Source organism: Aotus nancymaae, unplaced genomic scaffold (assembly GCF_030222135.1).
Source record: "Aotus nancymaae isolate 86718 unplaced genomic scaffold, 86718_ANA_hifiasm-v0.15.2.pri h1tg000032l_0, whole genome shotgun sequence".
In the NCBI taxonomy this organism is placed as follows: domain Eukaryota; kingdom Metazoa; phylum Chordata; class Mammalia; order Primates; family Aotidae; genus Aotus; species Aotus nancymaae.
Window position 1 is genome coordinate 28831025 of NW_026988445.1, and position 16856 is coordinate 28847880.

Here is a 16856-nt window from a genome sequence, read left to right on the forward strand (position 1 = left end):
CCAGAGAATAAAAAGAAAGGCATATGATAAGAGAAAAATAGATATGAAAGCAGACTCTGTGTGTGTATGTGTGTGTGTGTGTGTTTAAGTCACTAACAGGAGAGTGCTTATATAACTTCCCCCCCGAAAGTGATTAAGCTTTTGATTGTATTGCTTGCCCTATAAGCCTTAGATAATGTGCTTATACTCAAATTGTGACAATCATTTTGACCCAGGAAGACATTCTGATGGGGTGTGATACAGGCAAAGGCACAGGGATAGCACCAACCGGATCATTATCGTGGGAGTTTCAGAGTGAAGGATTTGGGAGTAGTCACTTCTGTAATGTGGAGTTGAGTTGTAAATGAACAGGTATTCTGAATCTTTTCTTTTTTTCTTAGTATTGGATGAACGAATATACCTCATCCATTGGAATTGGAGTTTTTCATTCAGGAATTGAAGTATATGGCAGAGGTATGTGTACACACAGTCTAAATATACTTTCTGAAGATTTTCTACTTTTAAGGAGTTGCAAAATCATAACTATAGTGCTTTCTCTTTTTTTAACCACTTCCATATGTTATTACAGAAAGTAGAAGAAAATCTCCCCATATTCATTTATACCGCATTTTGGAAAAATGCCCAAAGTAGAATGTATTTGGGGAGAAAGTACTCAAAATACACATTCACTTCATTCACTTTCTTTTATTCTAAATACTATGTTTTTAAAAATACTTTCCTCTTGTGATTGTCATACAATGACAATTTGTTTTGCCCTCATATGTATTGGAGCTCCTAAGAAACCTTGCACTTCGAAATAGCATGATAAAAATAATAATTTTGGTTGGAAAGGTTGGTGCTAGAGAGTGTCAGATTTGAAATACCAGTTTCCTGAGGGAATTTCAGTTGTAAATTTGGTTTGTAGACCTATAGGTCTATAAAGTCTGTAAGTTTATAAAGTCTAAAAACATTGCTGAGCAAATCCTGCCATTGATTACATCTAATCGTGCCCTTTGTCATTAACTCAGCCCTCTTCATTCTCTTTATTATCCTTTATTAGGATAAACATGTCAGGAGTCCCTCAAACCAAGCAGCTGTGTTTTCAACAGTTTTTTCCCCTCTGTTCTAATTCCTACTCTTGATGCAAGATAATCTACTCCTGATCAAGTTGTAACTAACAGTAATGGTCTGCATAAGACAGATCACATTGCTGATTTCATTTAATGTATTATTTTGAATCATAAACTCACCCTATAGCAGAAATGCCTTTGTTCACTTCAGCTAGGCAGTCTTTGTGACCTCTTAGAATATATTATTGCAATTTACTCAGGGTTATGTCTGGACACTATACACCAATTTTAGCCAATAGAAAGAAAAGACATTTACTTAAATGTGTCAGTATGGTGGTTATACTGTCTTTTTTAATATTCCATTTTACCTGCTTCCAGGTGCAGTTCAGCATATTAAATGTGGGCTATAAAAACATCTGCCATTTAAGCTCTATTTTACATCTACCAAATAATCCCAAGAAACACTAAGGGGCTCTCGCTGAAAGTTTCATGATTGGGAGGTATTGCTATGGGTGGGATCATAGTCTATGGGGTTACTCTTTTGGTTGATTTAGCTTTTGCCAAACTTGCATGTGTATTTCTTGAATTTGTATGATGGCCATTTTTGAAGTGCCATCAGGTTTTGAACCACATGACCATGCTGTGTTAGATAAAGGCATGTGGCATCTTCTCCATTTTCCACCTGAAGAAGCTGAGGCCTGAACCTGCTGAAAGTCATAATGCTAATAATTAACTAGGACTTGAACCCAAATGTTCTTGTATGCTAGTTCATCGCTCTATTGTCTGCCTAATCATTGCTTCCCTTCATAAAATGATTTAGTAATAATTAGAAACATGTTTCAAGACATCTTCATGTAAATTTAGCAAAGCTAGAGTCAAACATTAATATATTCCTGAAAATTAGTCATTGCTTTTTAAATAAATGGGTCTGTGACTTCGCTTACTATAATTGAGAAAGTTAAGAATCCAAATATAATCTTACCCTTTCCAACCTGATTATCTACAATATTTTGTAAAATTTTGTCATTAAAAGACTTTAAAAATTATATTTCAAAATAACCACTTTATTTCTCAAACTACATTGTTGCTTTTTTCAGACAGGTCTGTATTAAAAGTAAACTTAGTATCTGCCTGTTCTTTCCTATGTTTTCTTCCAAGACCTTTTAAGGTTATATTTTTAAAGTGATGAGGTTGATTTAACCATGTGTTTGGAATTCTTTATCTAATTGTGATATCAGAAAATTATAGGAACTTTTGGTCTAAAATTATTCTCCATTTTGTTCTCCAGTTTGTATCTGATGAGTTGGATGTACAGTCAAAATAGTTTCTCCTAGCTAAAAGACTTGCTGTGGAGATTGTGGATGGGAGGGTGGATAGGTATGTGTGTTAATTTAGCAGTTTATTTTTTTTCTTAATGAGAATTGAGTAGTGTTTTAGGTTTGGTAATATTTCTTCCTACTCAGAGATAAACCAAGAGTCTTTATCCCAGAAGCCATGAAACTCAGTGTTACTAGATAGTTTCTCCAGTAAGGTATGCGTTTGAAATGAGATCACTGTAATTTAGACAGCTGCAAAACACTGACCTGACCACCTCCCTAGATTGGCATGGTATAGATACGCAGAGAAAACTGTCTTTACCTTTGCATGTTAGTCACTCTCTGTTTGTTTGCCATTTTTAGAAAAGTAAATATGGCAGTCAAAAATACTTTTGAGTGCCTTTGTTATTTGAGTGTCTTTTGTTATTTGAGTTTTGGGTCTTTTGTGACAACTGTTTATACAAATAATAGCTAAGTGAGATATTTGTGAAAGCATAAACTGAAAAATATTTTGATGGTATCACTGTTACCCTTAGTTATTACAGCTAATTCAGCATTCTGGTTAAATTTTACGTGATGAATACTAAAAATTATGAGTTTTCTCTTTTCAGAATTTGCTTATGGTGGCCATCCTTACCCCTTTTCTGGAATATTTGAAATTTCCCCAGGAAATGCTTCTGAACTAGGAGAAACATTTAAATTTAAGTAAGTAGTGAGGATAATTTTTATTACACTCACTGTCTAGGTGCCATAGCTTGTTTTCAGGTATACAGAATTCATTCTATAAATCAAAACAAACCCAAGAAGTTAGAGTCTCTTTAACTTTTTTAATTGCTGACATTTTATATAACTCAGGTTTGCCTTAGGAAACTCTTTTTTTTGTTGTTTTTTTTTGAGATGGAGTCTTGCTCTGTTTCCCAGGCTGGAGTGCAGTGGCATGATCTCAGCTCGCTGCAGCCTTCGCCTCCCAGGTTCAAGCAATTCTCTTGCCTCAGCCTCCCAAGTAGCTGGGATTACAGGCATGTGCCATGATGCCTGGCTAATTTTTGTACTTTTAGTAGAGACGGAGTTTCACCATGTTGGCCAGGCTGGTCTTGAACTCCTGACCTCAGGTGATCTGCCTGCCTGGGCCTCCCAAATTGCTGGCATTACAGGTATAAGCCACTGTGCCCAGCCCAGGAAAATTCCTTACTAATGATTTCTTCCCTTCAGTCTCCTGTTTGAAAGAAGAAAAGGTTTTTTATTGTTACCTACCTACCTAGCACATTAAAAATGTCTTTATTGTCCCAGTGAAAGGGATACTTTAGCCTAGAATCCATTGTTAAGGTACATTGTATTACATGTAATGATAAACCTAAAATATATGGATATAAATGTTCACTGGAGTCTTATGAATAATAAAAAGCAGTGATGCTATGTTAATAATCATTCCTTAATTGCAGTTTATATTTAAAGTGATATTTTGAATATTAGTTTCAAGGAGCTTTAAACTTCTGGGCCTATAATAGATGGCTTGCCAAGTGAAAAACAGCGAAATGAGTTTATAACATTCAACTTCAGTAGAGAGCTACACAGGAAGCCCTCTAAGTTCATAGTTCTCTGAGCCTATCACTGAATTGAAAGATGTACGTATATAAGTGCCATGATACCACCCTGAACCCACTCCTTTGGGCTCTCTTTTGGCAAGACTACTTGATAAAAGGATTTTCTAAGTATTTTGAGCTTTCTTGGGTGCTTAACATTTATCTGACTAAAATTCTGCTTTCTCTTAAATAATGTCTTTCGCCTTTCCAATGTAGTAGTTTGGGGGTCATTCTTTTTATTTTTCTTTATTTTGAGATGGAGTCTCACTCTGTCACGCTGGCTGGAGTGCAATGGTGTGATCTTGGCTCACTGCAACCTCTGGCTCCTGGGTTTAAGCAATTCTCCCGCCTCAGCCTCCCGAGTAGCTGGGATTACAGGCACCCGCCATCATAATTTTTCTAGAGATGGGGTTTCACCATGTTAGCCAGGCTGGTCTCGAACTCCTGACCTCAGGTGATCCGCCCGCCTTGGCCTCCCAAAGTGCTGGAATTACAGGTGTGAGCCACCACACCCTGCCAGGGTCCTTCTTTTTAAAAAACATTTAGTCAGTTTGTCTCATGGAGCACAGTGACAGATTAACTCAAAAGTTTGTTTGTACATGAGATCATGGCCAGTCCTTTAATAGCAAGTAAAATTACGCAGGAATATTTGCAGCATGGATCCAGTTCTCTAATAATATAGTACTAATACAATAGTTGTGAAAATAATTTTACTTAATGACATATTGTTTCATAAAGAAAATGACTTGTGCTTTTGTGGTATTCATAGTGTACTTAAGAGTATTGCAGAAAAGTAGAAACTAAAATAATTGAGACTTTCAAAGTATCTTGTTTTATTTTTGTTCTTACTATATTAACCCTGAGTTGTTATGTCAATTGTAATATTCCTGGAAATTCCTGGAAATAAGCAAGTATTTAAACATGCTTTTTGTAAATATTTGACACAACTATGTCCTTATTTTTCTTTTTTTCCTCTTTGTTCTTTAAGAGAAGCTGTTGTTTTAGGGAGCACGGACTTCCTAGAAGATGATATAGAAAAAATTGTAGAAGAACTGGGAAAAGAATACAAAGGCAATGCTTATCATTTAATGCATAAAAACTGCAATCATTTTTCTTCAGCTTTATCAGAGGTAAACTACATTTTATCCTAAAATTTCTTCAAATTAATATTTGCTATCCCATTATTGTTGATATCCCACACTATATTCGATCTTAATTCATTTTTTTTTTCTGATTTTTTGTGTTGTATGCAATATGGCATTGTGTTTCCATCTCTTGTATGAATGACCTTTCCAGAGTTGGTAAGTTGAGAGTCTGCACAGTTTTAAATGGTAATTCTATTATTTTGCAGTGGGTAGTGAGTGAGTACAAATAATAGTCCCTTTTATTACAACCTGAAATTTTAACTTTAAAAAAATAAATTCTTAGAGACTTCTGCTTCTTAGCCACTAAGGTTTCTCGTTTGCTGAATTTTAGTTCTCAACCTGAATTTTTTTTCTGGCTCTTATTCATAAGTAATTCATCTTTTCCATCTTGAAATTTTATTCTGCTAACATATCACATAGGCACTTAGTTGCCTTCTCAATTCTTGAATCCCAAGCAGGAGATCAAAACGAGATCAGAATTAAAGAACCATAAAAAGAAAATGGAGGAAAGATATTAAGAAGATTGTAAAATAAGGTCTAGAGAATTAAATAGCTCTTGAAACAGCTTCCCAGCTTCTGATTCTTAGCAGATGGTTGCAGTGGCAGCATCTAGGTACCACAGAAATTGTGAAGGGTGTAAAGGAGAAAACGAGCTGCTATTTCAGTGACCTCCTCTGCAGAAATGCTTAGTTCTTGGCCCTTTTTACTTTCCTCATGGCTTCTACAACACAGGTTTCAAACAAGACTCTCACAGTCTGCTGTCATGCTACTCAAAGTGTATTTCATGGACCAGCAGCATTAGCATCTCCAAGATATGTATTGTTTCTGCCCCACCAGAGATATACTGAATGCACATCTTCATTTTAACAAGATCCCAGATGACTCCTATGAACATAAAAAGTTGAGAAACACCTCTAGTCTAGTGGATGCATCAGTACCATAAAAGCGACCTAGTCCATTTTCAGGCAAGGGGGAAGGTAGGTCTGAGCTTTCTTGATCCCAGACATTGCATTTGTATAGAATGCATTCAAAGATCCATTGAGTGCTAAAATTGGTAGAAACAGACAGCATCCTAATCCACTCTTAATTTTCAGACAAGGAAACAGACCCCAATTGGGAAAATAACTTATCAAAGATTTTCATGCAGAATTCAGTTTAGACCCGACTTCTTAATAGTCCAGTGCTTATTACACTTTATCATTACTTCCTCTGGTACTAATTTATTCTGTCCTTCAAAAACATTAATAACTTTATTGAGCATCTATACCACCATGTCAGCCCTGGTCTAACCACAAAACCGTTCTGTGTTTGGGGCCCAAAGAGCAATTCTAGATGTCCTTGGAACCATCTTTTTAGGCCACAATTTTTATGCCTTTCCCCATATGAGCACTGAATTGTTAAATTGTGAGACACAGAAGTTAAGTGACTGGCCGAGGTTACCCAGCCTGTTAGTGGCAGTGCTGGAACTGGAATTCTGGATAGTGAGGGATACAGAGCGAGTTTAGTAAAATATGGCATACGTTCCATGAAATGAAATAGCAGCTGAGCTCTTGCCTATTGTGAAATGTAAAAGTTACCTATGGAATTTGAAATGATAGATGCAACTCCCATATGATGAAGGCAAACAAATTAGCATTAGGCACTCTAATGAAGTTTAGTGAATTGATGTGTTTTTACATCTTTGACAACATAGTGTAGGGCTCTGTTATATAACCAGTTGTAAATAAGCAAAACCATCACTAATTCTATTAATAATTGATTGTTGATATGTGTACTGTTCTGTTAATATTCTTAAAAATTCTAAGAATTACCATTTAACACAATAATGTTATCAGTTCAAATGCTTCCTCTACAGCAGGGATTAGCAAAATATTATAGCCTGGCCTTTAAACCAACCCTAGCGTGTCATCTCTCCTTGTACAGCCCACAAGCTAAGATGGTTTTTACATTCTTTTTTAAGGATTGAAAAAAAGCCAAAAGAGGACTATATGGTGACATGTTCAGATTATGTAAAGTTCAAATTTCAGTATTCATAGTTAAAAAAAAATTATACATTTATTGCATGAGTAATGGTTGGAATTCGTCAGATGAACTGGATGATGCCGCAACAGCTGCCCTCTTGGGTTGAGGTGTTGTTCCTTCACGGAATCCATGCCTGATCTGCGGTATACAATCTTGAGGTGCCTCGTGTGACCAGTCCTGGTGATACTTCGTCTTTCAGCCTCCGTACTCCAGTTATACTTTCTCTTGCGTTTGGTGGGGTGGCCACATTTGCGACAGGTCCACTTCTGAAGGTGGTAGGCCTCAGAGCCACAGCGGTGGCACAGTGTGTTCATCTTATTGTGACGCTTTCCAAATGACGACTTTCCCTTCGTCATCTCGCTTCTGTGGCTGAGACCAGAGAGATTCATAAAGTTTTAGTGGAACTCAGCTATGCTTATTTGTTTACCTGTTTTCTTGACTGCTTTCCGGCTGCAGTGGCAGAGTTGAGTAGTTGCAGCAAAGAACTTATGGACTACAAGGCCCAAAACATTTTTGTTTGACCCTTAACAGAAAAGTTTGCCACTTCTGCTCTACAAGATAGGTCCATTCGAATTGGGTGCTAATTGGCTTAAACATTTGGGAAACGTTATCTTACAAAACAAGTCCAGAATATAAAGCAGGCTCCATTCCAATTTGGTGAGTGTCATGGGATGTAAGGTCTTTTTTCATTGCTCTAAATTGCCATCTTTGGGATGTTGGCTCAACCCCCAGGCCAGCTCCCTGTATGGTTTTCAGATAGCTATAACAGTTTTTTAGCACAACATCCAGAGGAAGACTTTGCTTTCTTCCTTTGGTTCTCTCTCAGAAACAGTGAAACTCTTTCTGGGAACCCCCTTTTCCCTATCCTTCCAAAAGCAGCCATGTTTTACAGCCAGAATTGTATCAAATACCTAATTGTAAACCAGTCACTAGCAAAAGGACTGGCATTACCATTACTGATGCCACTCATCTAATCTAAATGTCTTTTAAAAGTTAATATTTTCAGTAGAAAACATAAAAGGAGAGAGACTAATATATAGGGACTTAGTATAACTGTCACTTAGATACCACCCTAGCCCCAAATTGTTTTGAAATAAATCCCAGATTTCATCTAGAGACAGGGTCTTGCTATTGCCCAGGCTGGAGTGCACAGTTCACTGCAGCTTGGAACTCAGGCTCAAGTGATCCTTCTGCCTCCACCTCACAAGTAGCTGGAGCTGCAGGTACACGCCACTATGTACAGCTAATTTTTGTATCTTTTGTGACAGTGGGGTTGCATTGTATTGCCCAGGCTGGTCTGGAACTCGTGGACTCAAGTAATCCTCTTGCCTCAGCCTCCCGAAGTCCTGGGATTACCTACATGAGTCACCACACCCAGCCTAATTTGAATTATATTTCACTCTAAAAGATAAAGATTCTTTTTAACATAGCCACAATATGTTATCACTCCTAAACAAATTAACATGATTTATTATCCAAATGTACAATGTTCAGATTTCCCCAATTGTCTTAATTTTTTTTTTTTTTTTTTTTTTTTTTTGAGACAGAGTCTTGCTCTGTCACCAGGTGCCAGGCTGGAGTGCAGTGGCGTAATCTCAGCTCACTGCAACCTCTGCCTCCTGGGTTCAAGCAATTCTCCTGCCTCAGCCTCCCGAGTAGCTGGGACTACAGGCACGCGCCACGACACCCAGCTAATTTTTGTATTTTTTTAGTAGAGACAGGGTCTCACCACGTTGGCCAGGATGGTTTTGATCTCTTGACCTCATGATCCACCTGCCTCGGCCTCCCAAAGTGCTGGGATTACAGGCGTGAGCCACCACGCCTGGCTCAATTGTCTTAATTTTTTAACAGTTTGAATCCGAATCTAAACAAAGTTCATACAGCTGGTCACCCTGAGTTACATTTCCCCATAGAAAAGGCAGGATAGCTGGGCACCGTGGCTCATGCCTATTAATCCCAGCACTTTGGGATTATAGGCTGAGGTAGGTTGGTCACTTGAGCACACAAGTTCAAGACCAGCTTGGGCAACATGGCAAAACCCTATCTCTACAAAAAAATGCCAAAATTACCCAGGTGTGGTGGTGCGCACCAATAGTCCCAGCTACTTGGGAGGCTGAGATGGGAGAATGGCTTGAGCCCAGAAGGCAGAGGTTGCAGTAAACCAAGATGGCACCACTCCACTCCAGCCTAGGTGGACAGGGCAAGATAGATGCTTTTTCTCCCCCTTTACTTGTTTTCAAAAAACAAGTTGGTTCCTATACAGAAGAGTTAACTATCATCATAGGCCTAAAACTGCTGTCCTTAGAAAGGCCTGCCCACAGGATTGGCCCTAAGCTGGCATCTGGGAACTTGGACTTCTCTAAGGTTCTCACCATTCCTACAACTGATAAGGGTGGCTCCCTTTGTCTAACCTGTTTGTACAACTAATTTGGTTTATGCTAAAAAACCTGCTTTCCCTCTGAGACTCTGAGATTTTGGCAGAGGACACCTGCTTGACCAGCCCCCAATAAAAGTCTTGGGTACTGAATCTGTAATGAACTTCTCTGGTAGATATTTCACATGTGTTGTCACACCTCATTGCTAGGGGAATTAAGCATGCACATCCTACCTGACTCTGCTAGGAGAAGATCCTTCAAGCTTGTGCCTGGTTTCCTCCGGACTTTGCCCCATGTCTATTTTCCCTTTGATGATTTTGTTTTATATCTTTTTGTTGTAGTAAGTTATAGTCATGAGCATGCTATGCAGATTCCTGAGTCCTAGCAAATCACCAAGCCTGGGGGCGGTTGTGGAGACCTTTTACTCACAGAAATACAACAAAAGGACTGGCCGGGCGTGGTGGCTCACACCTGTAATCCCAACACTTTTGGAGGCTGATGCAGCCGGATCACTTGAGGTCAGGAGTTCCAGACCAGCCTAGCCAACATGGTGAAACCCCATCTCTAATAAAAATATAAAAAAATTACCCTGGTGTGGTGGTGTGCGCCTGTAATTCTAGCTACTCAGGAGGCTGAGGCAGGAGAATCGCTTGAACCTGGAGGCATAGGTTGCAGTGAGCCGAGATCACATCACTGCACTCCAGCCTGGCTGACAGAGTGAGACTCTCTCAAAAAAAGGACTGAGAAAAGAAAGGATGAAGTGGATAGAGGTATGGAAAACCTTTGAGTGGCTGTTCAGTTATCCATGATATGAAATAGCAGCTGAGCTCTTGCCTATTATGAAAGGTAAAAGTTACCTGTTGAATTTGAAATGGTGGATTCAACACCAGGAGAACTGACTCAGTAGATCACCTGGCTACTTTTTGGCCAAGCTGGTTAAAGTGAGGGGAAAAACGAAGTGCAGCCCAGGCATTACCTTCAGTTCTCTCCTCTGGGAAGAAAGAAAAAAGGCCCAAAAATTCCCAAAGATGAGCTTTGCTTGGGCCAAAAATGTTAAACATGTATGGTGCTCTTTCCTCACAAGAGCAAAAAAGGTTGAATCAGTTCTCAGGGCTGGAGCAAAGTAAAACAGGGCAGGGGACATACTCCAGTTGTTAGCCTTACCTACACGCCTTCACCCCCATTCCAATGAGGGTCTCCCCCAGCAACTGTAATTTAAAACCTTTTGCTAAATTTACTGCAAGGGGTTGAATACATCTGCAGTGAGGAGGGGGCAGTGGGGGGCGGGGAGGGGGAGGTGGTTAATGACCTTGTATTTTGTAGTTATTACACTTACGGATATATGATAGAAATTGATGTAAAATGTTTTATGCTTGTAATGTCACAGGTGCTAGAGGGGTTATCTCAATAGGCAGTATTGCAAAGAAAAAGTGTTAGTGGGACGCACTTCCTTGCTTTGTGCTGCTGTAGGATAGATGGAAGTTTAAATCCTTTGTTGAAAGCAAAATATGTCTCACAGCTGATGATATTTACTATGATTTTTGCCCATTGGAGCCTCTGGAAAAAGGAAGATGTACACTTTTAAAAGTTTTTAAAGCAGTTTTTTAAATTGCAAGTGAGCTCATATACAATCAGATGTCTGACCCTAGAGGCTGGTGCTTCTGTAGCCTGATGTGCATAAATTTGAGTGGGTCTTAGAAAGCACTTAGGAAAGCTTTGGTTTTTGCTTGGCCTTGGAAACATGCTGGCCCTTCGGCATCTCAGCTTTACTGCTGCCAAAGAAAAGTATCTTGGCATATTTTGGAATCCTGAATTCATAGATCCTAATTGCTTGGACTTGACACTTGATCTAAAGCTTGACATCTGCTATACACTATTTCAGCCTTAGCACAAGCTGGGTTAAACCGAAAGAGATGCAGGCTCAGGGAACAAGACTTCTACTTGGGGATCAAGGCAGATTTAGGATACCCATCTGTGGGGCTCAACACTATAAAAACATGGATGTTGACGAAACCATGTGGATTATCACAGGTGTCCATGGAAAAGTGCTTATCTGGTGAGACCATATGAAGTCCAACTGCTGATCTGTTCTGTATTTCTTATAAAGGGACTGATTGCATTCCTAACTTGTGATTATTGACAAAAGCTACATGTTGAGAGGAAAGCATTATCACTAGGACTGTGACCCCTGTGTCTACCCATCTTACTCTCCACCTCTCCGGGAAGCTTCACTGTGTTTACTTGGGACTTCCTGGATTAGGTGCAGTTTGCAACAGTGGACTTAAAATCTGCCTCTACTCCACTACCTTTCTACTGGTGCGCACACCTTAGTAAGGCAGTTTGATTACTAAATGCAACTGTCTCCAGAAATGGAATGATGCTATAGGCCACTTACTAAATGAATGATCAGGACAAAAGGGTTAGTGGCTCTCTAAAACCATTTTGAAATATTTTGAAAATTCAGGATTTAATTCTGACCAGTTCCTAAAATGGCATGTCTTTCTGGTTAAGTTATATAAAAATATTTTCCTGTGATGAAAACTTTTGTCCCTCTTTAATACATCCCTTCCAGACAAAAGGTCTGGCTGAGAGTAGAGGAGAATTTTTTAAATGTGAAGCTATGATTGCTAAATGGAACATACTGATTTTGTAACAACACCACAAAACAAACCCTGGCACCTAGGGAATCTCAAAGGAGGCAAAGACTGATCATCTTTGTCTTTCAATACTTTCTCCTCTTCCTAAAGAAAATCTTCACATGCTACATTTTTAAGATGCTGCAAGCACTTTAAATTCAAACAGGCTGCTGAGCCTGTGCTCATACCTATGAGAGCAGGGAGTGGCCTCAGCTCCTGCGCTTCCCACACAGAACGCCTGCAGATGCCATCCACAGTCGTGAGCCTGACAACCTGATGTCATGGACCAACATGGAGCTAGCTGACTGTATTCAGGTAGTCCCACTGAAACAAAGACTCAAAGTAATTTTTCAGGCTGGAGTAGAAACCTGTTTTCCTCTAAACTTTACCCATATGCTTTTTCCCTTGCTAATTTTGTTTCATATTCTTTCACTGTGATAAGTCATACTTGTGAATACAACTATATTCTAAGTCCTATGAGTCCTCTAACATCATCAAATCTGGAGGTTGAAAAACTGGGTCTTGGGGATCCCTGACACAGTTACCTAGTATTCACTAAGTGGTTTTTTTTTTCTCCCCCAAAATATTTTTCTTCAAAAATTTAGCATCATTAATTTCTCCTCCCCAGATTTAAAAGTATTTTATATGTTTCAGATCAGTGTAATGACTGTTTTGTCCCATCGTTGATGCGTGGGAGCCTCTTCAAGTTGGCTCCTAAGTCTTTTGATTTGTCCCTAATAATCTTCTACAGCCTTTTGTTTCTGGTAGGACAAGATATTCCAGGCTCATCTATATATTTTCTACCTCAGAACTGTTTCCTTCTACTAGCAGATATTTAGAAACTTTAATCTGGGCATTAAGATTGCTCACTACTACTCGATGATTGTTTCAAGCTTGGTTTTTTGTCTTCCCAGTAGACAAAACTAGGACTTTTTTACAGGTTCATAGTAATATCTACTACAAATTTGGGCTACAGGGTTTTTATTTAACCTCATCAATGATATATCTACAGTTTGTGTATCCCAGGTCAAAAATCTAAGTTCTATGCAATGAGAAACATAATTGCTCATTTGTTTTACTCCTCTATACCTAAAACAGCTGTCACCATAACCACCACCAATATGAGTACTAGAAAGATAAGGTTTTTTGTAGTTCTTTCATCTTTAGATTGTAACTTAATAGATACAGTTAAATTCATGTGTTTTACAGTTAATTGGAATTTATTTCTGTGGGGTTATAATATTTAGCTGAGGAGATTTCCAAACACAGTATAGAAGGTGCAGCCTGCTTTCTTGTTGTTGCTTATAGTAAAATATGAGAACAATAAATTGAGGGAAGAACTATTAAAGCACAAAAAGGAATCAACATTTAATATTAAGGAAATGTTTCAGCCTATCCAGATTGCAAAGGATGCTGAAATTGGGAGCTTCACTATTAGGAAAGGATGCTACAGAGAGAAAGCCACGGGTATGACTAGGCCACCTTTTTTTTTCTTTAACTGCAGAAGAAATTAAATATGTGATTTGTGGATCCTCTCAACCATCTCAACAGAAACCAAGAATGGAGATGGGATTATTCAGAAAAGATCCGTGGAGGAACATCTTTTCAAATGGATTCAATCCCATGACATATGCAAGAGAGCCACAGTGGTTTCTTTTTTTTCTTCTTCTTCCATGGGATGTGGAGAACCACAATGTTTTGAGAATTCTCTCTTAGCAGAAATATTGCCAGAAAAATTTGCCAGGATCGTCTCAATCTCTTGACCTCATGATCCACCCTCGGCCTCCCAGAAAAATTTGCCAGGACAAAATTAAAGAAGGCACTTGGGTTGTCAAAATTCTATAGGCAGTTAATAGGCTGGAGAAAAAGGATGACTCAAAGGATAGAATCTTCAGAGGGCAGAGCCAAGGGCCATAGAAGATTATTTCCAGGCCTTGAAACCTAATGGATGTTGCCTTGTTGGATTCCAAAATTGCTTGGGACTAGTAACTCCTTTATTCCTTCCATTTTCTTCCTTTTGGAATGGGAATGTCTATAATTTTATTCTCTTCCTGTTCCACTATTATATTTCAAGAGCATCCTGTATACACTTTTCTCCACTGTGCTTTTTTCACTAATAGTATATCCTGGAGTGCATTTTGTAGCAGTATGTAGAAATAGTCCTCACTCCTTTTTTTAGCTGAATAGTCTTCCTTGTGTGGATGTACCATAATTTATTCAACCTATTAATAGCACTTGGTTATTTTTAGTCTTTTGCTATTACAAAAAGTGTTGTAATGAATAACCCTGTACATACATACATCTTTTTATTTTTGCCACTGTATCTGTATGCTTGATTTTCTAGAAGAGGTATTGCTGGATTGGAGCTTAAATGCAAAATCCATTTTGCTATATAAACCAAATACTATTTGATGACTAGCCACTGTGAAAAATACATTTTACATTGTAACCCAGTTTATACACACACAGGCACGTAACTAAGACATGTCATAGTTAACCTCACTACCTACAATCTATTTTATTTTAAAAATTCAGGTAGCAATGCTAAATGACCTACTAATGGGTCATGACTCAAAGTTTTAAAAACATTGGCTTGGCTGGGCATGGTGGCTCACGCCTGTAATCCCAGCACTTTGGGAGGCTGAGGCAGACAGATCACCGGAGGTCAGGAGTTCAAGACCAGTCTGGCCAACATGCCAACCAGTCAACCCCATCTCTACTAAAAATACAAAAATTAGCCAGGTGTGGTAGTGCGTTCCTGTGATCTCAGCTACCTGGGAGAGGCTGAGGCAGGAGACTAACTTGAACCTGGGAGGCAGAGGTTGCAGTGAGCCCAGATTGCGCCACTGCACTCCAGCCTGGATAACAGACGGAGACTCTGTCTCAAAAGTAAATAGCTGGATGCGGTGGCTCACGCCTGTAATCCCAGCACTTTGGGAGGCCGAGGTGGGTGGATCACGAGGTCAGGAGTTCAAGACCAGCCTGGCCAAGATGTTGAAACCCCGTCTCTACTAAAAACACAAAAATTAGCTGGGCGCGGTGGCACGCACCTGTAATCCCAGCTACTCAGGAGGCTGAGGCAAGAGAATCGCTTGAACCTGAGAGGCAGAGGCTGCAGTGAGCCAAGATCACACCATTGCACTCCAGCCTGGGTGACAGTGAGACTCCATCTCAAAAAAAAAAAAAAAAAAAAAAAAAAAAAACAGTAAATGAAATTGGGCTTGACGAAGGATTAGTGCACTTTTATTTGAAAGAGCCAGATAATAAATATTTTAGGTTTGTGAATTACTCATAGTCCCAACTCTGCCTCTGCCATTGTAGCTGAAGAGGCATAGAAAATGCATAAACAAATAGACAAGCTATGTTTCAGTAAAACTTCTACAAAACCAAGTGGTTATAACTAGAACTCACACCTGTACTCCCAGCACTTTGGGAGGCCGAGGGTGGATCATGAGGTCAAGAGATCGAGACGATCCTGGTCAACATGGTGAAACCCCATCTCTACTAAAAATACAAAAATTAGCTTGGCATGGTGGCGTGCACCTGTAGTCCCAGCCACTTGGGAGGCAGAGGCAGGAGAATTGCTTGAACCCAGGAGGCAGAGGTTGGAGTGAGCCGAGATCGTGCCATTGCACTCCAGCCTGGGTAACGAGCGAAGCTCCATCTCAAAAAAAAAAAAAGAACTCTGTTTTAGGCTAATCAAGCCACACCCTTAGGGGCTGGAATGAAGTCAGCCTCACCTGTATCACATGGATATATGGAGGAGGGTAGATTACTGAATGAAATGAGGACTTGGAAAGGAGAATGAGGGAAATGGCTGTTGAATAGGCAACAGTGGCTATCACATTAACCTAAATATTCTGAGTCACAACTTACATGATTAACCTCTAAATATGAAGATATCTCTAAATATGTCTCAGGTATAAAATATAATGTAATATTTGTTTGCCAGTTTTTTTTTTTTTTTTTTTTTTTTGAGACCGAGTCTTGTTCCGTCACCCAGGCTGGAGTATAGTGGCGTGATCTCAGTTCACTGCAACCTCTGCCTCCTGGGTTCAAGCCATTCTCCTGCCTCAGCTTCCTGAGTAGCTGTGATTACAAGTGTGTGCCACCACCCACCACACCTGGCTAATTTTTGTATTTTTGGTAGAGACTGGGTTTCACTATGTTGGTCAGGCTGGTCTTGAACTCCTGACCTGAAGTGATCCACCTGCCTCAGCCTCCCAAAATGCTGCGATTACAAGTGTGAGCCACCACGCCCAGCCTGTTTGCCAGCATTTTTAAGAGTAGACAGATGAGAATGGTATCGTAGAAAGTAATTGCTCAGCTCAGCTGTCTCCCAGATCTACACATTTTTTTTTTTGAGACAGAGTCTTGTTCTGTCGCCAGGCTGCAGGGCAGTGACCTGATCTCAGCTTACTGCAACCTCTGCCTCCTGGGTTCAAGCGATTCTCTCTGCTTCAGCCTCCTGAGTAGCTGGGACTATAGGCGTGTGCTACCACTCCTGGATAATTTTTGTATTTTTAGTAGAGACGGGGTTTTGCCATATTGGCCAGGCTGGTCACAAACTCCTGACCTTGTGATCCACCCACATCGGCCTCCCAAAGTGCTGGGATTACAGGCGTGAGCCACCATTCCCGGCCGATATACACGTTCCTTTTTGTTTTTTTGATGCGAAATCTCACTCTGTCATCCAGACTGTAGTGCAGTAACACAGTCTTGACTCTCTG

General features: G+C 39.7%; 1 protein-coding gene and 1 pseudogene across 1 annotated transcript in view; one reads left to right on the forward strand and one right to left on the reverse strand.

Annotated features, from left to right (window-relative positions):
- DESI2 (desumoylating isopeptidase 2) overlaps positions 1-16856 on the forward strand; it is a 54862-nt gene that overhangs the window by 32933 nt on the left and 5073 nt on the right. Inside the window, exons 2-4 of the mRNA XM_012443740.2 lie at positions 381-453; positions 2977-3070; positions 4937-5078. Coding sequence (XP_012299163.1) covers positions 381-453; positions 2977-3070; positions 4937-5078 — 309 coding nt within the window. The remainder of the gene's footprint in view (positions 1-380; positions 454-2976; positions 3071-4936; positions 5079-16856) is intronic.
- Positions 7093-7471, reverse strand: LOC135277509 (large ribosomal subunit protein eL37-like; annotated as a pseudogene).